General features: G+C 36.6%; 2 protein-coding genes across 3 annotated transcripts in view; both read right to left on the bottom strand.

Moving 5' to 3' along the window:
• The window catches only part of MCCC2 (methylcrotonyl-CoA carboxylase subunit 2), a 33425-nt gene extending 25381 nt beyond the window's left edge, over positions 1 to 8044 (bottom strand). The window contains exons 1-4 of one of the 2 annotated variants that reach the window (XM_070935813.1): positions 7859 to 8044; positions 4147 to 4213; positions 2862 to 2946; positions 2406 to 2507 (exon numbers count right to left, since the gene is read on the bottom strand). In XM_070935813.1, coding sequence (XP_070791914.1) covers positions 2406 to 2507; positions 2862 to 2946; positions 4147 to 4213; positions 7859 to 7990 — 386 coding nt within the window. In that variant the 5' untranslated portion in view covers positions 7991 to 8044. Of the gene's footprint in view, positions 1 to 2405; positions 2508 to 2861; positions 2947 to 4146; positions 4214 to 7789; positions 7817 to 7858 lie in introns of those variants that run through there. The other variant, XM_070935812.1, reaches the window with a different exon arrangement.
• Positions 8045 to 13608: 5564 nt separating this feature from the next.
• The window catches only part of BDP1 (BDP1 general transcription factor IIIB subunit), a 48630-nt gene continuing 38385 nt past the window's right edge, over positions 13609 to 23853 (bottom strand). Inside the window, exons 34-41 of the mRNA XM_070938804.1 lie at positions 23662 to 23833; positions 22802 to 22853; positions 22110 to 22308; positions 18910 to 19129; positions 17240 to 17282; positions 16613 to 16829; positions 15825 to 16056; positions 13609 to 13816 (exon numbers count right to left, since the gene is read on the bottom strand). Of these exons, the coding sequence (XP_070794905.1) occupies positions 13706 to 13816; positions 15825 to 16056; positions 16613 to 16829; positions 17240 to 17282; positions 18910 to 19129; positions 22110 to 22308; positions 22802 to 22853; positions 23662 to 23833 (1246 nt within the window). The 3' untranslated portion in view covers positions 13609 to 13705. The remainder of the gene's footprint in view (positions 13817 to 15824; positions 16057 to 16612; positions 16830 to 17239; positions 17283 to 18909; positions 19130 to 22109; positions 22309 to 22801; positions 22854 to 23661; positions 23834 to 23853) is intronic.

Below are 23853 nucleotides of genomic sequence, written 5' to 3'. Positions count from 1 at the left end.
AAGAATCTTTATGAATCATCCATATTATACATACTGTAACATTTAAATATAAAAGATATCAGACACTGCTGAAAAGGCTCTATTATATGAAACAAGTGAGAAGCATTTCCAGCCAGCAGAGCAACTGACAATTCCAGACACAGAAAAAGGTTAAGAATATTGTAAAGCTGGACTTCCGGTTGGCACCGCAGGCTCTGTGGACAGTCATTTAAGACCGCCAGCCCTGCGTCTCCGTAAAAGCTGCTTTGACAGCGCAAATCGGCTGTCTAGAGACTGAAAAACTCTCCTTCGGGAAAAGAAGGAGAGGAGAGCCGGTGGGCGAGAGTAGAGCTCCCCGAAAGCCCTCTGGAACAGTTCCAGAGGCTTGGAGGGTGAGAGCTCCCCAGTCAGCCCGCTAAGAAGCTCTAGAGCCAGGACGACTCTGCGAAAGCAGAGCGAGAAGCCGCGATCCGATCCTGCTTTTAAAAGTGAGTTTGATTGACTACAAGCGCAGGCAGAGCGGGAAAACAGGAGAACAAGCCTTAAAAGTACAGAGGTTAACACTGAAGTTACTTTGTTTCAATTTGAATCTTAAGCTGGAGGCGGAAGATGGCGTCTTTGTTATGGTTTTGAAAGTGAAAGCCAGAAACGAAAGTGCTTGAGAACTTTGCGCTGGGAGAGTGGATTAGCTGCCTATTAACTGCTGGGAACTGAGAGTTTGTGGAGGAAAGAGAAAAAAAAAAAACTACTCTGCCTGGCAAATTAGAGACTATAAATTACAAACATCTTTAAAGACTTTGTGGCTTTTAAAGAAAAGAGGGGGAGGGAAAGAAAAAAAACTGGCTTCTAGACAAGCGAAACCAGGAGTTGTTAAAGGAGGGGGAGGTTCTCCAGTTGTGTCAGTGGTGACACAGAAAGCACAACTTCCGGTTGATTTACAGAGCCAGACTCAGAGTCAAGATGCAGCACTTAATAATTTTAAAGAAGTTATGAAAGAAGCCATGAATAATCAAGCAACAGCAACGAGAAAAGCTATGAATAATCAAGCCACAGCAATGAATAATTTAACACTACTTGTGGAAGGGAAATTTAAGAAAATTGAGGAGGATATAAGTTCGATCAAGGAAGCGGTTGCAGAGGAACACGATAAAATAAGAGATGATATTGTTTTTGCTGCAGCTAGGCTGTTGGTAGCTCAATATTGGAAGAAGGACTCTTTGCCTACTATTGAAGAGTGGATATTGAAAGTAACAAACCTAGCAGAAATGGCAAAAATCTCAGCGTACTTGAAGGACCACACGCAAGAAAGATACTTATCGGAATGGAGAAGATGGATTGATTATATTCAAAATAAGTATCAGACAAGAAAATATCAAATAGCTTATGAATGAATGTTAGTATTAGAAGTATTAGGTAATCTATAGTGGAGTTACCTATAAGGTTTCAGGGGGGGAGTTAGTACTTTGAGGATAAGTAGATTAATCTAGTTTATGATTGATTAAATGAAATACCTTGTATTTTGCTCTGGGAAGTCTGGGGGGGAGGGTGGGATGAGGGGGGGAAAGGGTGGGGGGAACATGGGGGGAAGAAAATTTTTGTATTTTTTTTTTTTTTTGTAAAACTTTTCAAAAAAAAAAAAAGAATATTGTAAAGCTAAAATGCTGAATGACAACTATCCTACCCATGTTATTTATATATTAATTATTTTTCACATTTTTGAACTACCCATGTCCCACAGAGAGGGACTCTGGCTGGATGTACAATAAAACAATTAAATCATTATTTTAACACCTTGCTTGTTCTAACAGCAAGAAAATTATCTGTCAGTGTTTTATGCAGACACATTACTACACAGCCATGGCAGATATTGTGTGGCATTCTTGCTGTTACTGGACTACTACTCCTTGCTGTTACTGGACTACTACTCCTACTACTACTACTCCTAGCATCCTTCACCTTTGGTCATCCTGGTTGCCTGGTACAACCCTGGCTGGGCTACTAGAACTTGTAGTTTACCAAGTCAGATGGGGCACAATCATCTACACATTAAATTACAACTTCTTCAGATGTACTAATAAAAGGCTGGTTTTATTAGTACATCTGAAGAAGTTGTAATTTAATGTTTAATATGGAGTGATGGCTTAATGTAGAGATGAAGTTTTCTGGCTTTCCAGATATCTTGTTCAACTACACTTTTTAACAGCCATTGGCAGCAAGGACAAGGTGGGACTGGCCTACCTAACCATGAAGCTCCATAAAGGCTTGATAATTTCTCAACAATACAAACTGCACAGTAGAACTGCCAATATACAACAGTGATATAATACTTCTGAATATCAGTAACTCATATTAGAAAGGAAAGGAGATTAAAATAGCACAATAAAAAGCAGAAATGAAACCAACAATATAGCAGTAGTTGTTCTCACCCTGATACTCGCCCAATGCCAGTAATGATACCTCCTGCTGGTACTTCTTCATTACCATACAGCTGATAACCTGCAAACTGGGAGAATTCCAGGAATGGCGATCTAGAAGAAAAAGAAGATTTTCATTTTATAAGTTAGTCACATGAAACATTCTTACCTGATTATTATTGGCAGGTATGTACTGTTTAAGTTTGTAGTACAATAACCTAACTCTAAAAGAACATTGACTTATTTTGGAATTTTAGCCCACCTTTCTAATTCTGACCAGGGAATAGTCACAGTGACCACTACACACATTATTACTAAAAATGCACAGTATATGTAAATGATAATTTTAACTGATTCCAAAATTATAAGCATCTCTGCTAATTTGAAAGCATCTAATAGTAAAACAGAAAAACTGGAAACGTATGCATCTTACATTAAAACAGTTACAATGAATCAGCAAATACCTACCCAGGATCTATAAGTCTGTCAACTCTCTCTCTAGGTAACAATTTGCCTCTTGATGTGTGCAGGTTCCGTGATTTCTCTCCACCACCTATCAGGCAAGGTCTTTGATCATTTCAATGTTTGCCATGTATATAAACATTTACCAAGTAGACATGCATAAACAATATGCATCTTATATTATTCTCTGATTATTTCATGAATGCTTAATTTCACTTCTTGTAATAACAATCCAATCTTTCCTGTTATTGTGCAAATGCAATTAATACCACTCCTCTCACACAAGAAGACTTTTGGCAAAACACAAAAAGAACACCAAATAGGTGTGAGACTTGAACGGTAGAAAGAAACTCTAGCAAAGAAGTTGGAGAGAAAAAGAATCAAGTATCTATACCTATGTAGATATACAATGACATCTTCTATAGCAGCCCCAGTATAGGTGAAGATGCTGTCCCAGAGATATATACAGCTTCTGCCCTACTGACATTACAGCTTTTGACCTGGAAGATTTTGAGTAAAAAAAATAGTTTTCCTTATTCTTATATTTGTGTTATTCCTACTGTTTGGGGGCAATTTAGAAAAAAATTCTATAGAAATAGCTAGCATATTTATGGACAGATCAACTTCTTGTTTGGAATTAATTTTAGATGTCTCTGTAGCAGAAATTGAAATATATGATAGCAATCAATGAAGACTTCATAGATTGGAATATTAAATAAGTATCTACATCCAGAAACCACAAAATTGAAAGAAAGACCAAAAATGGAAGACGAGGAAATTCTAGAATGGGACCAACCACCAAGAATACTCAGTGGCTACAGAACATAATTATTGATAAGATAATTATTGCAGCTCCTGAACTCTTATCTTTTCGTGATAATCTTTTTATATATACTTCTCATTTCTCTTTTCCTTTAGTAAGATCTTCCTGAACTCCTCTAACTTATCCATAGTACTACTACTATTAGAGTTTTCTCAAATCAACCTTGCCACTCACTTTAACTCTCTATCTCTCCTAGATGTTTATTCAGGTCTAATGGCCGAGAGATAGGAATGAACCTTTAATACAAATTAAATCATTAAATTACACTATTAATATTTTAAGGCTTTCAATACTACTTTAAAGCTGTGTTGAAATGGACTGCTGATTGGGAAATATGGAGTTGTAATTCAATATAGTCAGAGACAACAAGCTGGGAAAGACTGTCTTAAACACTGTTAGTTTTGGGAACCAATCAATCAGACTTTAATACCAGATACTGTAACAAGAAAAAAATTCATTCATACATACCTAATCTAATTTTTTCAGATTGTCTTTTCAGGTCTGTTACTAAAGCTTTCATTCGCTCATAATTTTCCTGTTGAGAAATAATCATATGTTAAGGAAATGTACACACTATCCAAGATGAGTTAGTTAGAAAAATATTTAATTGAAGGTATATATTTTTTTCTCAAATACTTTGGCCACCTAATGAGAAGGAAGGACTCACTGGAGAAGAGCCTAATGCTGGGAAAGATTGAGGGCAAAAGAAGAACGGGACGACAGAGAACAAGTTGGCTGGATGGAGTCACTGAAGCAGTAGGTGTGAGCTTAAATGGACTCCAGAATATGGTAGAGGACATGAAGGCCTGGAGGAACATTGTCCGTGGGGTCGTGATGGGTCAGACATGACTTCGCAACTAACAACAACAAATACTTTTTTTCTCCTGTCCTGTCCTATATGTATTTAAGCTTTATACAGTTTCAAAACGTATTATTTAAACATAATTTCTAAATAATTACAACTGGATATAAAATAATAGATCCATTCTTTTTCATTTTATACATTTTCCTTGGCCGAGAATCCTAATTTACTTCCAAGTAAATTAAGTTTGCCTCCAGGAAAACCTAATGGCCACAAATGAAGATTCAAGTCTTTTAACAACTGTAATGTTTTAAATATATATTGTGTTTGTTAAGACCTTCGGAAGTAGCCTGAATTTTTTTGATGTATGTGAGTTCAGCAATTGCTTGCTCAATTATGCAACTTAAATGTATTTATTCCAAGATGGCTACTTTGAGATCTATAACAGAGTATCCTGGAAAGATAAAATGGTCAGAAGTTGCTTGTTTTGAGTCCTGATGTCAAACTTATGTCCATTAATTTTTCTGCACAAAGTTTGGTCTGTTTTTCCTACTTAGAATCCAAAGGGGTATTGCAGCATATGTGGCAAATATCACATAGAGCACGGGTGTCATGTGACTTCTCGTGACTTTTTTTCCCTTCACAGAGCTGGGGTGGGTGTGGCTTGCACGTGACACATCCGGCCCATGGCCCACCAGTTTAACACCCCTGACAATAGAGGAAGAGCTCCTAATCTCTTGAGATTGATGGTGTTGATGTAAAAAAACAGTTCCTTGAATTTGACCTGGAAACAAATCAATGCATCTCTCAGAGTAGAGGTATGACATGTGCTGTTCTGGGAGCACACATACTGCCTATACCACTGCATTCTGTACCAGTTGAAACTTGTAACTTATTACCAGTTATTATATCTATATAAACAAAAATTTTGTTCATGATTAAACCAAAGTCAGAATGAGAAAGTAAATACTGTATAAAATAACATAAGGCATAATGAACTTGAGATAATATTTTGTACAACCAAATAAAAAATTATATCTTTATCCAGGCAAATAAAAAAGGCTTATGCATTAGCATCAGGATTCAAGGGAATATTTGTATTAAAATCTTTGAACAAGCAAAAACATTTGAGGTTTTTTTAGCATTATAAAATCCCCAACAATCTCAAACATAGATTTCTATTTACAGCAAAGTTAAAGATGTCCGCTTGGAAGATACACAGGTACAGAGATACAAGACTTCTTTGATACAAGATTGTATAAGCAAGCTTCAGTTACACAATTTCTGGCCCTTCCTTCATGTGTTCAACTCCGTAATTTACATCAGCAAAGCACAATAGGCTATTGTTCAACTTGGCAAATTACAAATCAGAACTGAAATCATAGTCTGAAACTGGCATGTCATTTTGGATGCAACACTAAGTGATCAACCCAAAACCAAACCATTAGAAAATTTGAATAACTAAATTCAAGCTCATCTGTGCAAAGGCCAAACATGAATTGGCAGTCTGTATAAACTACATCTTTAAATTTAGATGAATCATATGAAGTAATTGGATTCTTAAATGTTTCTTAATGTCACATGGTCACAGCAAACATAACTGCTTCTATTTTGGCTTGACAATAGAAACAGAGTGTTAACAATTTAATTATTAATCACACAAAGAACATATACTAGAAGTCTGATGCAAGTTCTGTGTATTCAATACGTCTTAGAATTTCAGAAATTAAATACACACTTACTATCCCACCAAAGTACATTTATATCTATTCTATCTCAGAGGTTTATCTTTCACCATCTCTTAAATTTGCAGAGGAGGACAAACAACAAAGGGCAAATAAGGCAAACATCATCTTTTTCCCCCTACACTTTCTTCAAGTTTTCACCATACAGTTGCTCTGACCAGAGAATTTTCATGTTGGCCCATTCTTCTGAGCTGCTGTAAAGGTGCAACAGTTGAGAAACAAGATCATCTTTTTTCCTGAATGATGTACAAATGAAGTCATGTAGATTGGTTCTTAAACAAATTGTTCCATTTGATCTCTTCCCCAAATCTTCTTCCTAACCATTTTAAAGACTATATCCCCAGACCACACCTATCGTCAGATCCTACAGAATTCAAGTCACCAACTATTTTCACAGCCTTCCCATTCACAGCTTTCCAGACAATCTAATTGCCACAGCCACATGGTTATCTTTAATTTGACAGCCTGCTCAGAAGGCTAGATATGATCTTCAGTCATTAGCCTGCAGGTTCTGTCATGGGAACAAGGCCCACGTATTTAAGCATACATGTTCAGAAGTAAGACCACTTGAATAAATTCTAAAACTAAATAAATTTTGGATTGATTCCAAGACAGGCAGACTAATTATAAGCAAACCAGAAGACTGTGAGTTCTAGTCCCACCTTAGACATTAAGCCAACTGGGTGACCTCGGGCCAGTCACTTTCTCTCAGCCCAGCTCACCTCACAGAACTGTTGCTGTGGGGAAAATAGGAGGAGAAAGGAGCACCTGGAAAATTAGTTTGCTATGGCAGTTAAGATATCCAGCTAGAAATAAGACTATGAGTTCTAGACTTTTCTCAGGCACAAAGCCGGTAGAGTGAATTTGAGTCAGCCCCTTTCTATCAGCTCTAGGAAGTAGACAATGGTAAATCATTTCTGAAAAATCTTGCAGGAACTTATCCAGGTAGTCACTAGGAGTGGAAAAAACAGACTTGAAGACACACCCACTCACACAAAAATCCTGAGTTAAAACCTGAGTTTTAAATCCACTTGTAAGGTATAAGATCCCTGTATTATATAGCAGAATTTGGGTTAGAACTGGGTCAATTTAGGCAACACAGAACAGTTTGTTGAGTAGTTGAGACTCACAGCAAAGAAAGAGCTTTTGGAGGCAAAAAAATCTATTTTGCTCTCAATAAAGTAGATTGCTTACTGAAGTCAAAATTGAATTATGAACCTGTCCTTTTTTTAAAAAAAAAAAGCAAAAGCAGTGTCACCATCATCTAGCAACAGTAGCCTACTGTTTTGATTTTACTATATTGTCAATTGCTTGCCTATGACAACAGTGAAGGAGAAAACGAGACTGGAGGGTGGTGGGGGGGGACTTAATCTAGGTTGAAGACTGGGAATATTTCTGGAGCCAAGGGAGCCTTAAATGAGAAGAACAAACTACTGAGAAATACAACTGCTCTAATCTTTCAAGGGACTTTTTCTAAGTGCATTTTGGTGTCAACATAAATCACAGAAAAGAAAGGAATTCAGAGGAAATTCAGATCCAGCCTGCAGTATCCCTACCAGCTGACCTTCATTCCAGTGCAAGATCAACAAGCGATCTCCAAGCGCGCTAGGAGTCTTCCTCTTCCTTGGCCTACCTGATAGAGTGGGGAGGCGACATCGGGCTGAGAACCCACAGTGCCCACTTTGTCGCCGTGATAAGTACGGCAGAGAGCCGCTGAAGCCGCCCGCGGACAGCCAAAGAGACGGCATCTTAGGCCCGGTAACATCGCTGCTCGGGGGCGCCGGGGGCGCCAAAGGCACGACTTCCCGGGGCTGGAAGTAAGCACGCGGCCCCTCCCACGCCGAAGCCAATGGAAGGAGGCGTCGAAAAGCGGACGAGCCAGCAACGCCGCCTGTTTCCTTTTTCCATCTCGGCCTTATTAAAGGGCCAGCCGAGGGAACCCTGGAAGCGTGCACTAGTTCCTCTCCTCTTGAGACGGCGAGCCAAGGCTTAAAGAGTTAACGTTAAGGGGGAAACTATGAGCTGCCGCCGGATTAATCTCCCGGTCTCCTGTTCGAGAAACGCTCGCTGGCAGAATGGAAAGAGGTTTAGCTTTTTGGGCTGCCGCATTTGGTTTTAAGAAAATGTAGACTGTCACATAGGCCCAGGCGTTGTGATGAAAAGGAATGGGAAAGTAAATTACAGTTTGGTTGATACCTGCTATCTAAACTAGGACTATTGTACCTAGGCTGTAAAATCAGGGTGACCAGCAAATGGCAGAATTTTCTGTATTTAGTCAACACTCTCCTCATTTCAAATAGCTTTACTCTAAATTAACCATCATCACCTCTTACCACGATGAAATTGTGGTTAATCAAACTACTAGAAATCCTCAATTTGTGATTATTCCAATCCTCTCGTTGCTTTCTTTCTCCACAAGAAAGCTCTGGTAATCCTATACAAGATTATCTTTAGAATAACAGAGTTGGAAGGGATCTTGGAGGTCTTCTAATCCAACCTCCTGCTTAGGCAGGAAACCCTACACCACTTCAGACAAATGGTTCTCCAACATCTTCTTAAAAACTTCCAGTGTTGTAGCACTCACAACTTCTGGAGAGAAGTTGTTCCACTGATTAATTGTTCTAACTGTCAGGAAATTTCTCCTTAGTTCTAAGTTGCTTCTCTCCTTGATTAGTTTCTACTCATCGCTTCTTGTTCTACCCTCAGGTGCTTTGGAGAATAGTTTGACTCCCTCTTCTTTGTGGCAACCCCTGAGATATCGGAACACTGCTATCATGTTACCCAAGTCCTTCTTTTCATAAGACTAGACATATCCAGTTCCAGCAACCGTTATTTATATGTTTTATCTTTGAGTCCCCTAATCATCTTTGTTGCTCTTCTCTGCACTCTTTCTAGAATCTCAATATCTTTTTTACATCGTGGTGACCAAAACTGGATGCAGTATTCAAAGTGTGGCCTTACCAAGGCATTATAAAGTGGTATTAACACTTCATGTGATCATAATTCTATCCCTCTGTTTATTCAGCCTAGAACTGTGTCGGCTTTTTGGCAGCTTCAACACACTGTTGGCTCATATTTAAGTGATTGTCCACTAGGACTTCAAGATCCCTCTCACAGTCACCACTATTGAGCAAGGTACCACATATACTGTACCTGTGCATTTTATTTACTGTTTCAGCTGAATTGTGCTGTTCTGTTACAAAACCTGATAAATTATTAATAAAATGTATAGGTGCAATAAAACCTGGGATTTCAATAACAATATAAACTTTACTTAGTCCCAAGTCATATAGCGGAAATGCCTTTAAGTCTTGCTCTATATATAATAGTCTTTTGACAATGCTATGGAATTACTGCTGTCGTCTTTAAAAAGTTTTCTCAAGAAAAAAGAAAGATTCTACCATAAGATACTTGAATGAGTCTGTGCAGAATGTAACAGAGTTAATGAAATTCATAGCCAGTGTATGTATTCTGTAGCCAGTGATCACCTAATAGTTTCAATAAACACTGTTTTTACTTGATAAAATGTAATGTTAGTGATCTTTACTGGAAGATTGGCAAGGAGGAATTGAATAGTAGTATGTACCACTTTCCCTTCGTGCATGGTACATAAAATTTACTGTGTAATGTTTGAATATGTAATACAGAAATAAGCATTCATTTTAGTCACTAAAGTGTTATATTTGGATTATACAATTGAACCTCATTATTCACAGATTCAATGTGTGAATTTGCTAACATTTATTTGTAGCTCCAAAATCAATAATTGTGTCATTCTGCAGGCATTTGCAGACACTTGATGAGCAGCAAAAATTTTAATTACCCAATATGCAATTTCCCAGTTAAGATCAAACAAGGCAATGCTCTTCCTTCTTGTTTCTATTCTACTATAAACAAGTGTCCTGCATTTCCCCTAAGCAATAGTTTAGTATTCGCTAATTCAGCTTTCACATTTTTGTAGAACATAGCTACCACAAATAATGTATTTTGTTTTGTCCTGACTTTAGTGGGTCATCTGTGTGTAAATTGGGATGATTAACAATGATTTCTCATCATCAATCCAACCATTTTGAGAAACATACTTAACTTTCAGATGGTCTCATCACGATATGAACAAATCCTTTTTAACTTGATGGCCTCAGTTTTGCAGAAGTAGATAAAGCATTCTAAATGTAAGAGATGATTAACTTGTATTCTGCAAACTCCAGTGAGATGAGACCATATACAATGGGTGGAAATTATTTATTTATTTATTTATTTGCTTGTTTATTGATTGAATTTATATTGCTGCCTATTTGCCCATAGCGACTCAAGGTGACTTACAGAATATAAAACCACATTTAAAACAATAAAAACTAACAAAAAGAATCAAATAAATATAGTACAATATAACAAAATCACACACACCCACCTCCCACCCATGCAGATCACACGAGCCATTTAATGTGCTCCATCCCACCCTGGGTTCCCCAGGCCTGCTGGAAGAACCAGGTCTTCAGCACCTTCCGGAAGAGAATTAGAGTGGGGGCCATTCTAATCTCTGGGGAATGATGTTCCAGAGAGAGGGAGCCACCATGGAGAAGGCCCTTCTTGGTCCCACCAGGTGTATCTCTCTCAGGGATGGACCCACAACATTCCCTGCCTCCCCGCTCTGATGGGTTGGGTAGATGTGACCGGCAAGAGACGGTCCCTCAGATAACCTGGTCCCAAGCCATGGTTTTATAGTGATTTTAAATTATGGTGATTGTATAGGCTATTAAAACATGGAATGCAACTTCAGTATAGGCTAGTCAAAAAGCATGAAAGGCAGACCCATGGGATGGTAGTGCATGTATGTTTGCTGGCTTTGAAATGGTCTGCCCACCATCATCTCTTCGGGGTTCTCTTACTGGCACAAGGGACGGAAGGTCTTTCTTTCTTCGTCATCTTGTATTCTTCAATATTCTGGAATATTCTTTCATTTCTGCCTACAATTTGATTGCTATCTTAGTTCTTCAGTGCTCATGAATATTTGTTAACTATTGTCTTATGTTTACTACTTTGAAATAAAGCCGTAAGTACTGAAATTGTGTGGTCACTGCTTCTGAATTCAAAAGATCCTGTGACTCAGCTTTGCTGACAGAGTAGTACCAAACCACCACTTAAATGTGAATGAACAGATCAGACTTACTTTTTTTTAAAGTATTCATGTTAATTTATAGTTTCATAGCCTAAAGAGTCATTATTTTAATTTAGCACATATTTATAAAACTGCCAATTCCAGTTCTACAAAATAATGTAAGAGGTAAAGTACATTGATGAACTAGTTTCAAATATAATAATGAACCTGTAAATTGAGCTATACAATATGTAATAGTTTAAATATTTAATTTCCAATCTGTTCCTCACTGATAAGTAAATTAAATGTTTAAAAATGGAATAGTATAACAATGAAATATATATAATTAATTTTGTTGAATTTTCTAGTTCCATCAACTATTAAAAAGAAACTTTGACATAAAATTCATATAAAAATTTATTCACATAATTTACATACATAATATGTCTGCTTTCTTTGAAACAGAAAGCTTTCGCATGAACATTACATACCCCTGAAAATATGTATCAAACTTTTCACAAAAGGAACCCTTTTTGCATATTAATTTAAAATAAGATGTTCTACCAATTAACCAAGGTTATTTGTCTTTCTGTCATCAGTAAATATATTGATTTTGCTATGAAGGAACCTGTATATTTTAAAGAATTTTGTAAACATTGTCAAGAAAACATACTATAGTTTATAATAAATATTAACAGGATCTTCTTGTCCTTTCCACTTAGCAAGGAAAGGTAAGGCACCTTATAGCTTGGTTTCTAAAGATTTTTGTGCTACACTTTTTTCGTTGAAATTTAAAATTATTACAGCAGATTATGGTGGATTTTTGAGGATATATTCTTCCATGTATTAATATGAACCCACACTGCTCTATGGTGGAACTATTTGGGTTAACTGTTACCACTGAATATCTGATCTATATGTACATTTGATAAGTAAGATTCTTGTTTTATTTAATTTCCTTGCAACACTGCAAAATTAAAATAGGAAACCAAAATTCAGATCAGTCAAATCAATATAGAATTGTTAAGTCTCATAGAGTACTGAGTTTGTTACTAATAACTAGAATACTGACTTGGATATCTTTAGAGAAGAGGCACTGAAATAAACTGATCTTTGGTCATGACAAATAATAATTAAATGGGTCTACTGTAATTTTTTTAAAAGTCTGGATCCAACCAATTGTCTATGTCAGAGTTTTTAAAAATGCTAATACTTTTCATATGAAATCCAGTAATAATTTAATGTCTGCCTACAGTAATATTTGCACAGAATAAATCTAGGAAATAGAAATAGCTTAATTATTCAAAATTGTACACGTGAACAATGGTAGATGCAGACAATTATTTTCATAGATATTGCATAGATTAAGAAATCTCTAGAGAAAAAATTCTTTTCCAATCATTAATTGCACTGAAAAAAACAACTAGAATTTAAGATCCAATAGCTAATTTAAAAGTTATTTTATAGGATTCCTTTTTTCAGTCCGAATCATACTACAGATCAAAAAGGGGGGGGGGGGGACAATAAGAAATGGAATATGTGTATAGCTTGTGTTATTAAACTAGTAACTTAGAGCAATAAGAAAAAAAAACCCAAAATAATTAATTACATAAAGTGGAAAAGAACCATATTTATAATGTTGGGGCAACTCTTACTCTCTCATACTTTTTATTTTAATTCTCTTCACTGGTATAATTGGGTTTTAAAATGGCAGCTCATCGCTTCATAAATTTAGCACTTTAGCACTAAATAAAATTTACGGAAGTTATGTATTTTCAGGATGAACAGAATTAACACAGAATAATTATCTTTCTGTACATTCAATTTAAATATTTTTTCACATTTATGTCTGTACATTTAAAGTCATTAAACATTATTTTTGAAACAATTCACATATATTCATTATAAAAATACATAAAAAGACGTTGACTTCAATTTTCATTACCTACAACGTATTTATTACGTTGAAATGTCCAGAATTTGTTTATTTTAGAGATAATATTCTCCTTTCCATAAAGATTTACTTCATAAAAAGAAGCAAATATTATTTACATAAATATTGTATTGAAGTGGCATATGATCATTCTGCTATTCCTCATTGCATTTCTAAATCTTTCTAAATATGCATGTTTAGAAAAATGTAACATAATTCAAACAAAAACAGAGCTTTTCTGATCATGTACATCTTAACATTTAACATACTTTTTCATCAATGTTTCAAAAATATCAGACTGCTCAGAATAAAAGAAAATATTTTTCTCATTCAGCAAGTTTCCTCTTAATATATTAATATTAATATGTTAAACATAAATCATTTGTTTAATTAAGATATTACATTGCTTCTAGGATTATTAGAAACCAAGCATCTCATAATCTTCATGGTTATTCTGAATCATCCACCTCCATAAAAATATCACTAAAGAAATATTCTGAAATTCTTATTGCCTCTTCTTTCTCTTGCTCCTTAGCAGAAACCTCTTCCTCAGGTAAAACCTAAAAAACAATACACATTTTACAATCTGATGCCTGTTTAATAATTATGTAAAAGCATAATATGCAAGGTGTTTGAGTTAGTTATGCAGAGGGACAGGCAATTTTATGTTTTACAATATAATTTTCTGTACAAATCATCCTGCGATATCTATCTTATGAAATTAATCAAAAGTTTGAATCCAGAAGTATCTTTCTGATCACCAGTGAAATACAGTCAGGTCCAAAAATATTGGGACATCGACACAATTCTAACATCTTTGGCTCTATACACCACCACAATGGAGTTGGAATGAAACAAACACAATGTGCGTTAACTGCAGACTGTCAGCTTTAATTTGAGGGTATGTACATCCAACTCAGGTGAACGGTATAGGACTTACAGCAGTTTGTATATGTGCCTCCCACTTGTTAAGGGACCAAAAGTAATGGGACAATTGGCTTCTCAGCTGTTCCATGGCCAGGTGTGTGATATTCCCTCATTACCCCAATTACAATGTGCAGATAAAAGGCCCAGAGTTCATTTCAAGTGTGCTATTTGCATTTGGAATCTGTTGCTATCAACTCTCAAGATAAGATCCAAAGAGCTGTCACTATCAGTGAAGCAAGCCATCATTAGGCTGAAGAAACAAAACAAACCCATCAGAGAGATAGCAAGAACATTAGGCATAGCCAAAACAACTGTTTGAAACATTCTCAAAAAGAAGGAATGCACCAGTGAGCTCAGCAACACCAAAAGACCTGGGAGACCATGGGAAACAAGTGTGGTGGATGACCGAATAATTCTTTCCCTGGTGAAGAAAACACCCTTCACAACAGTTGGCCAGATCAAGAACGCTCTCCAGGAGGTAGGTGTATGTGTGTCAAAGTCAACAATCAAGAGAAGACTTCACCAGAATGAATACAGAGGGTTCACCACAAGATGTAAACCATTGGTGAGCTTCAAAAACAGGAAGGCCAGATTAGAGTTTGCCAAACAACATCTAACAAAGCCTTTACAGTTCTGGAACAAGATCCTATGGACAGATGAGACCAAGATCAACTTGTACCAGAGTGATGGGAAGAGAAGAGTATGGAGAAGGAAAGGAATTGCTCATGATCCTAAGCATACCACCTCATCAGTGAAGCATGGTGGTGGTAGTGTCATGGCGTGGGCATGTATGGCTGCCAATGGAACTGGTTCTCTTGTATTTATTGATGATGTGACTGCTGACAAAAGCAGCAGGATGAATTCTGAAGTGTTTTGGGCAATATTATCTGCTCACATTCAGCCAAATGCTGCAGAACTCATTGGATGGCGTTTCACAGTGCAGATGGACAATGACCCAAAGCATACTGCAAAAGCAACCAAAGAGTTTTTGAACGGACAGAAGTGGAATCTTATGCAATGGCCAAGTCAATCACCTGACCTGAATCCCATTGAGCATGCATTTCACTTGCTGAAGACAAAACTGAAGGGAAAATGCCCCAAGAACAAGCAGGAACTGAAGACAGTTGCAGTAGAGGCCTGGCAGAGCATCACCAGGGATGAAACCCAGTGTCTGGTGATGTCTATGCGTTCCAGACTCAGGCTGTGATTGACTGCAAAGGATTTGCAACCAAGTATTAAGAAGGGAAAGTTTGATTTATGATTATTATTCTGTCCCATTACTTTTGGTCCCTTAACAAGTGGGAGGCACATATGCAAATGCTGTAAGTCCTACACCGTTCACCTGAGTTGGATGTACATACCCTCAAATTAAAGCTGACAGTCTGCAGTTAACGCACATTGTATTTGTTTCATTCCAACTCCATTGTGGTGGTGTATAGAGCCAAAGATGTTAGAATTGTGTCGATGTCCCAATATTTCTGGACCTGACTGTATTTCTCTGAGGGCTGAAAGCATTCTGTCTAAAGTCTGGAGAATCTGATGCAGATAATTAAGATGGCAAGAGAAAATTGGCAAGAATTGGTTCCCAACTTTTTGGTACTATTAACAGATCATGTTTCTTATAAAGATATTCATCTATACCTGAACAGAAGAACAGCTTCCACTCTCATATTTTGAAGGTGACAGCATGGTTGTTGGTAATGAACTGTATTCCTGAATCTCTGTATTGTTGTCTTTGGAAGTTGAAGCTGGACATTCAGCGGTATTTTCAGAAATCAACGTACAGGTTTTCTGGGGAGGTTTGTTGTTTTCTTTAGCAGCTACCTCTTCATCAGTATTAATTTTACAGATTAAAGGTAGAAATCCCAACGATCTTTGATATGACATATTAAAAACAATTAAAATTAATGTAACAAAATGTAATAAATTAATAAAATTATAAAAATAACCCCAGAGATCCCCTGAATTTGATTGATTTGAAATTCCCTGAAATAGATTATTTAATTAATAAATTCATTTTCCACAGGTCCAGAAGTATTATGTTATTTATGCTTATTAGTAGGGATATTGCAAATTTAGAGATTTTTTAGAACATAAATAGACATCATGTATAAGTAAATGAATGTATATAGTATTATGGCTTTGATGGAGCAACAGTAAGAAAGCAAACATCTTAGTGAATTTTTTAATTAACAAATTTGTTGGCAAAATAGGGCATTTTATAATTGATACAAGATTGTTCCTTTAAATAGAACAGTGGTTAATTGTTCTATTTAAAGGAACAATCTTGTATCAATTAACAGTGGTTAATTTAGGAGAGCAATTATAATTTAATGGTTCTAGATTTCTCCCTTCATTACAAATATTAAATAAAAGATTATAGGATCAGAAAATGATATAACAATGTAAAAATGATGCTTGAATCATACCTGGGTAATGATGTTTTTGAAAGGGCTTCTGTATTTCTAACTTGGTCTGATTGTTCAGAACTGTAAGCTACACAGCGTCTTTGTTCTTTGTTTGTTTCTGTTTTTCCTGCACCAGGCATTCTTGACATGAGTTCAACCTCACTATCTGTTTCACCAAGGAATGCAGTCCCTACATTCAGAGAAGACTGAGGCTGCTCTTTTTCCTCCACTTGTAGCTCTGTAAGTGACATTATTGAAAAATTACATTAAAGTAATTGGGAGACTAAGGAGACTAAGATAGATCTATTTCGGATTTATAAATCCTCATCAGTTAGCCACACCCTCATCCCATGTATCCTCCCTGTAAAGGTACAGTATTTGTTTTCTTTCCTTTTCATAGGCTTTATGTGTATTTCTCTTTAGCCAGATTCTTCCTACGTAAACCAAGATTTTTATGTCTTAGTCTCCCAATGGGCAGCAGAGTGTTTGCTGGCTGCCAGAAAAAAGCCTAGAAACTAGTGGATTGTGATTTCACGAACTAGAGCTGCATAAAAATCTTGGTTTACATAGGAAGAACCTGGCTAAAGAGAAATAAACATGTATATGTGTCATGATTCTGCATGTGAAAACAAAAGGAACTTTACCTACCAGCATCTTTTCTTGATATATACTGTAATGTAAGAGAGGTCCCCTGCATTAAAAAAAAATATGAATATTGGTAAATAATTTCTTTTAGTCGCATAACTAAAAAGCTCAATACAGTAAGATATTTTAACATGCTTGAGTTCGTGAAATGATGGTTTGGAGTTTAAGCTGCCTAATGAAATCAAAACTGAAGTGGGGACAAGAGCTGGCCATCCCTTCAGCAGAATCCACCAGTTTCTAACACATGATTCAACCATAAACAGATTCAGTTTCCAGGATGAGCACCAGCATGTAGAACTTAAAAGAACTTAAAATCAGTGGAACAAAAAAGGAGCAAGGACCACATCTACTGCATAGTAAGTTCTCTCCACTAACTAAGTTGGCTGAGGGGATTCAGTACAGAACAGCCAACCTGGTTTATTTGCTTTTCAGATGTATAGCCACCCCCCCCCGCCCCCGGTTCCATAATAATTCTGGCAGCGTACAACATAAAAAACAGCATACAACATTATAATCAAGAAATATATGCCCACATAGCTGCAGTTGGGGGTGGGGTTGTGTTCTTCCCCAGCTATGGACCCCAAAGAACACAGCACACACAAAGTCCATTCAAACCTTAGTTTACTAAATAAACCAGTCTTTTACAACAACGGCTGTTAATTAACTGCATTAACAGCCGCCAAGAATTCGAAGAATAATAACTGAAAGCTTACTGTGGTTGGCAGAATGCCCAGAAGCAATTTGCAGGAAGCTGATAAGATAAGCAAGACAAGACACGAAGGTATGTGAACGAAGTTGTTCCCTGCAAATTGCTTCAGTCGGCGTTCCTCCTTAAATAGGCTAAAGGAGTGGTCAATTAGCCCCAAGCCTTACTCTCGAGAAGACCTCCTCCTAAGGAACCACTCCTGCCTTTTGGCAGCTCTGCGCGACCATGCATCAAGAAGAGGCTCCTCCTCTTCATCCTCTTCACTTAAGGGAGCTTTTGGAGGTTCTGAAGGCCCTGGCTGAATCCCCGCCTCTGGCACATCTTCTTCAGCATCCTCATTGTCTGACTTGAGTGCCAGCTGCACAGGCTGCTGGCGCAGCACCACACCAGCCTCCTCGCTGTCGGAATCAGCTACTAGTTGCACAGGCCGCCGATGGGCCACAACAGGTTGGAGAATACTTTTAAAATAATTTATTATTTTAGAAAAAGGAAGTAACATGGCTTATTATTTGCATGGCTTAAATTAACTGTCTATCAACTTCCCAGAAAATCAAGCATGCAAACTATTCATGTAGGCCTCTGTGAGTTCACTGCAGGACACATTATTTAGAAATGAACCTTTGTATCTGGACCAAAGGTGCTTTTTAAAGAGGCAACTGGACTTTGTTTTCCCTTGAAAACATTTCACTTCTCATCCAAGAAGCTTCTTGGATGAGAAGCGAAAAGTCTTCAAGGAAAAACAAAGAAAATCCAGTTGTCTCTTGAAAAAGCACCTTTGGGACAGCAATGACCTGGATGACTGAGAATTTCCATAGACACTTTGTATCTGTAATTATCAATAGAATGCAAGACTAGGACAGACTCTTGCCACATTTTTCTCATGTGATATCCAAAATTTTCTGGATCCAGTGGTAACTAATAGATAACGGATTCTGAAATAAATATTTTGTGAATCCTTGAATCTAACCTTATCAGAGCTTTCCAGGTGTTCTTCTATAGGAACAGTATGTCTTATCTTCTCAGAAACACTACTTTCTTCTATAGATATTGAAGACTTTTTCCAATTCTTCCAAGAGTTCAAACCCAAATCTACTAATTGTTCTGATGAAGATGGATGCAATTGTCTCTCTGTGGGGTCCGTGACAGAAGCAGCACTTTCTTCAACTGCAGCTTGGATTGATCCAACACTGTATAGAGATATGTGTGTGTGTGTGAATCTCAGATATTACTGAGATTTAAAGCTTACTTTACATTCAAAGCCTTATTAATAATAAAATATTAACCTCAGAAGTAATTTCACTGATACCAATGAAATTTTATTGTCAGTTATGGCTTTGTTTAATTGGCTTTCTTTGTTATAAGATTACAGCAATAAACAATCTTTGGAGACCACAGGCATATACCGAATGTTGTTACCGTCTTGCGGATGCTTTCACAAAATAGCTACTATGCCCATTTAGTTATGCAGAACTAACCTGGCAAGGCTGCTTCCTGCTACACTCTTACACTCGCAGAATGGCCTCTACAATATCTTTTTCATTTTATACAGTAGGCTAATAGGGCCTCTCTGAAACAAAGCATGAAACTGCAGATATCCATTTTCCAAGAATATCTGTGCATACCAGATGCACAGTAATGCATTCTTAGAATTCTTAGAAATAAAGACTGTAAATACTGGCATTTTTTCAGCACTGCAGGTTACTATTGATTGCAAGAAAAGAACCTAAAAAAAATAAAACCTCTTAAAGAAAGGAAACTAGGCAGGGATCATGAGAAGTAACCACAAGCACATTGTGATGGTGGGAACTGCTTTCCCCAGGTGCAGAAAGTTATTTTGACCCTTTTTGCAGTAAATCTTATAACATGTTTATAAGGGGTTGTTTTTATTTTTTTATTTTCTATACTGTGTTTTTACTGTTTGTAAGTCGCTAGAGTTGCTGTGAGCCAGGGGTGAAATCCAGCAGGTTCTGACAGATTCTGGAGAACCGGTAGTAGAAATTTTGAGTAGTTTGGAGAACTGGCAAATACCACCTCTGGCTGGCCCCAAAGTGGGATGGGAATGGAGATTTTGCAATATCCTTCCCCCAGGAGTGGGGAGGGAATGGGAATTTTGCAGTATCCTTCCCCTGGAGTTGTGTGGGAATGGAGATTTTGTAGTATTCTTCCCCAGCCATGCCCACCAAGCCACACCATGCCCACCAAGCCATGCCCACAGAACTGGTCGTAAAAAAAATCGGATTTCACCACGGCTGTGAGAGAATAGGCAGCCATATAAACTTTCCAAACACACACTTTTTTTCTCATTAATAATTGATAGTTCTAATGTACTTTGCTTACTTGCCTGCCTCAAGTTTGCATGGCCACAAATAAAAGTAGGTAATTCTGCATTCATTTCTACAAAGAATACCCCCCAATATTTTCAAAAGTCACACAAGTTAGCTCTTTCCCAAAATGTCACTTTTAAACATGTACATACTCATTTATTCTGAACGGTGTTTTTCAAATTTGGCAACTTTTAGGATGTGTGGACTTTTAATTCCCAGAATTTTCCAGTTAGCACATTGCCTGGAGAATTCTGGGAGTTGAAGTTCAGATATCTTAAAAGTTATCAAGTTTGAAAAACACTGATTCAGAATATACTGGAATACAGGTAGTTCTCGACTACATTTAGTGACTGTTTGAAGTTACAACAGTGCTGAAAAAAAGAAGCTTATGGTCATTTTCCATACAACCTTTGCAGCATCCCTGTGGTCATGTGATGAAAATTAGGACGCTTGGCAATTAGTATGTATTTATGATGGCTACAGTATCTCGGGGTCATGTGATCACGTGCCTTCCACTGTGCCCTTAAAACTCACTTTTTCCAGCAAGCCGGGCTGGCTTAAGAAGAAATTTTTAAATGTTTTAATTGGTTTGTGATTTTTAATTTTTGGGCCAAATTTATATATATTTTAGCTGTTTTTTAATATTTGTATTTTATATTCTTAATTCTGGCTGTACACCGCCCTGAGTCCTCAGGGAGAAGGGCGGTATATAAATTGGAAATAAAATAAAAATAAAATAAATAAATCACATTTTGGGACCTTCTGACAAGCAAAGTTAATGGGGAAGCCAGATTCATTTAACAACCATGTTACTAACTTGACAACTGAAGTGATTCATTTAACAACTATCTTGCTTAGCAATGAAAATGTTGGGCTCAATTGTGGTTGTAAGTCAGGGACTACCTGTACATTGTTACATCTCTTTTCAAGAGAAAGAATATTAAATTTAACACGTGCCTATGGCTTAAAGGCAAAGTCCCCTCTCTATTTTTAGTTTGTCCCCAGAAAAGTACTTACCAAGGATTAAATTGGATTTAATCTTAGTAGGTACAATTTAATCAAGGCCTTGGCAACATGTTGAACTAAAAAATGTTTCATGTTTGCTTCCCAAGGTTAAGAGACTCTCATATGCAAACAAAGAACTCTTTATTGAGTTGACCTTGAAATATGGACTTTATTTATTTATTTATTTATTCCATTTACATGGCTGCCCATTTCCACAAGTGACACTGGTTGGCAACCAATCTTAAAATAAATTAAAAACAAATTCTCTTCAGACATAAAAAAAATAAAATATACAGCAGCTATATCACTGTTAAAGGCTGTTAACACAATCAGGAGATGGGACCCTTCCACCCTCAGGGCCCCAGGCCAGGGCACAGAACCAAGTCTTTAGTATCTTGTGAAAGGTCAGCAGAGTCAGGGTCATCCTAAATCACTGGAGGGAGAATATTTCATAGTATAGGTGTTTGGAGCAAAAAAGCATGTCTTATATGCTCTGACAATTAGCATTCGTTAGCTAACAGAACCCAAAGCATGCTTATCCTCCTGGGCCAGATTGGACAGGTAGAAACATCGACTGCAACCAGCCTCTGAGAAAAGGGAAACCAGCATAACACAGTGCTGCCCACTCCCTGAGAAGAATACCATGATTAATAGTATCAAAAGTCATTTGACAGGACAAGAAAACCAAGGATTGTTAATCTCCATGAAATAAGTAGAATTTTAGGCCAGGGAGGCAATATCAAGAGAAATCTCAGCCTCAAAATCCAGTCTCTAGTTTTAAGAAGTTCTAGAAGTTAGCACCTGAATGCTAAAGATTACATTCATATTTAATATTTACCTTTCATCTCTTCTCAGTTCCAATGAGTCCATATTATCTGAGGTGAAAAGTATCGGTGGAGGAAGCAATTCCCCAGAACCATGTGAAAGCACAGCAGGGACACTATTACATTCCACAGAATCAGGCGAGATTTCCACCAGTGTTAGAATGAACTCTGGCTCTTCCTCTGCATCTACGAAATCTGTAATGTCATCTCTTACTATCAAGAGTATCAATAAAAACAGCAGAAAAAGTAAACCCTTGAGAACATAAGCATTCAATTTTTCTTATATACTTATTTACTTCTAAATCACCATGTGTTTGCATTTCTGAACAATGCAGATCCTGTAAGGAAAAGTAGGCCTGCTTAACCAAATAACCCAAGTTATTCTGGTAAGCAAATATGCTTACCACTCCTGTAGATATTAACCTGCTTAAAATGTGCTGTGTCTTTCTGCTCTTTTTTCTCTCTTGCCATTCAAGTCCCCTGATCATTCTCATTACTCTATTTCTTGTCCTTAAGTCTCACTTTACTCCTTCCTCTCAATAATTATTCTTTTCCCCTTCTATCAGATAATGGTAGCATTAAGGAAATATGCAAATAGGATAAATGCAAGAATACTTTATTTTAAATCCCAAAAATGTCCTCTAAGAAAAATTAAATTATAAATAAAGGTTGTGTTCAGATAAAAAAATTAAATATTAGATCATACCTGCACTCATCTCTGTCATTGCTGAAATGATGGCATTCTTGTTTCCTTCAGTCTAAGAATAAAAATATCACAATGAATATATCCAGCATGTCAAATAATTCTAGTGTCCAATATATATAACTCTAAAATAATTGCATGTGTTTAGGCATGCTGTCAGAAATCACATAAAGCTCTTTTTGTCCCAGGAATTCAAAGGAAAGAAACTGGAAAGCAGACTAAAGCCCCTAATAAATAAAACTATGAACAAACTAGAAAAATAGCAAGTGTCAGAACACAACATAAATCATTTGTAAATGAAAATACATACAATATTATTAATCAAGAATGGAATACAGCATATTTGCCTTTCATTTACAGTATTTAGAAACAACTATAGCCCAGCAGTTTTTCAGAAAAATAATATGCAATAATTTAAAAACAATATTCCTTCAATAGTTGTAATTACAGTAGCTTCATCTAAACCCAAATGTCCTTTTTCCACTAATACTTTGTTCATTAATGGAAAGTCAAACACTTTTTGAAAGAACAGTGACAAGCCTTTTCAAAACAAATATAACTACAATTTTAAATCAGTGCTAAAGTAATGCTTACTAAAAAGGCATAGCTTACTGGAAAGGAAGCATGAAAAGAAAAAGCAGTTAAAGTGTATAATTCAGAGTTTAATATTAGCAACCTATCCAATTTATACAAACACACATATAACTCTCAACAGGATTAATCAGAATATACTATGATGAATTTAACTAAAATATGGTTAACCAAAATATGATGAATGTTGTACACTTATATTATTTAGCAACATTTTTCCTTTTATGCTACATTCCAAAATGTAGCTATTTCGGTTAATTAACACTTCTTACTTGTGCAACTTCAGCTGTAGAAAACTGGTGTTCAGCAGACCCAAAAGTGTGGATATTACTCTGTATGTTGAGATTATCTGGTGGTTCAGATAAACAAGTTGCTGCTTCTTGAGAACATTTTGGAGATGTCAACTCAGATGAAATTTCACAAATATCTTGTATCGGGTTTCCACTTTTGCAAAAAAATGAAAA

This window comes from Pituophis catenifer, unplaced genomic scaffold, assembly GCF_029215685.1.
Source record: "Pituophis catenifer annectens isolate HBS135680 unplaced genomic scaffold, rPitCat1.0.hap2 SCAF_2, whole genome shotgun sequence".
Lineage (NCBI taxonomy): Eukaryota > Metazoa > Chordata > Lepidosauria > Squamata > Colubridae > Pituophis > Pituophis catenifer.
The sequence above is the reverse complement of the archived record's forward strand: the minus strand, read 5'-3'. Positions and strand labels throughout refer to the sequence as shown.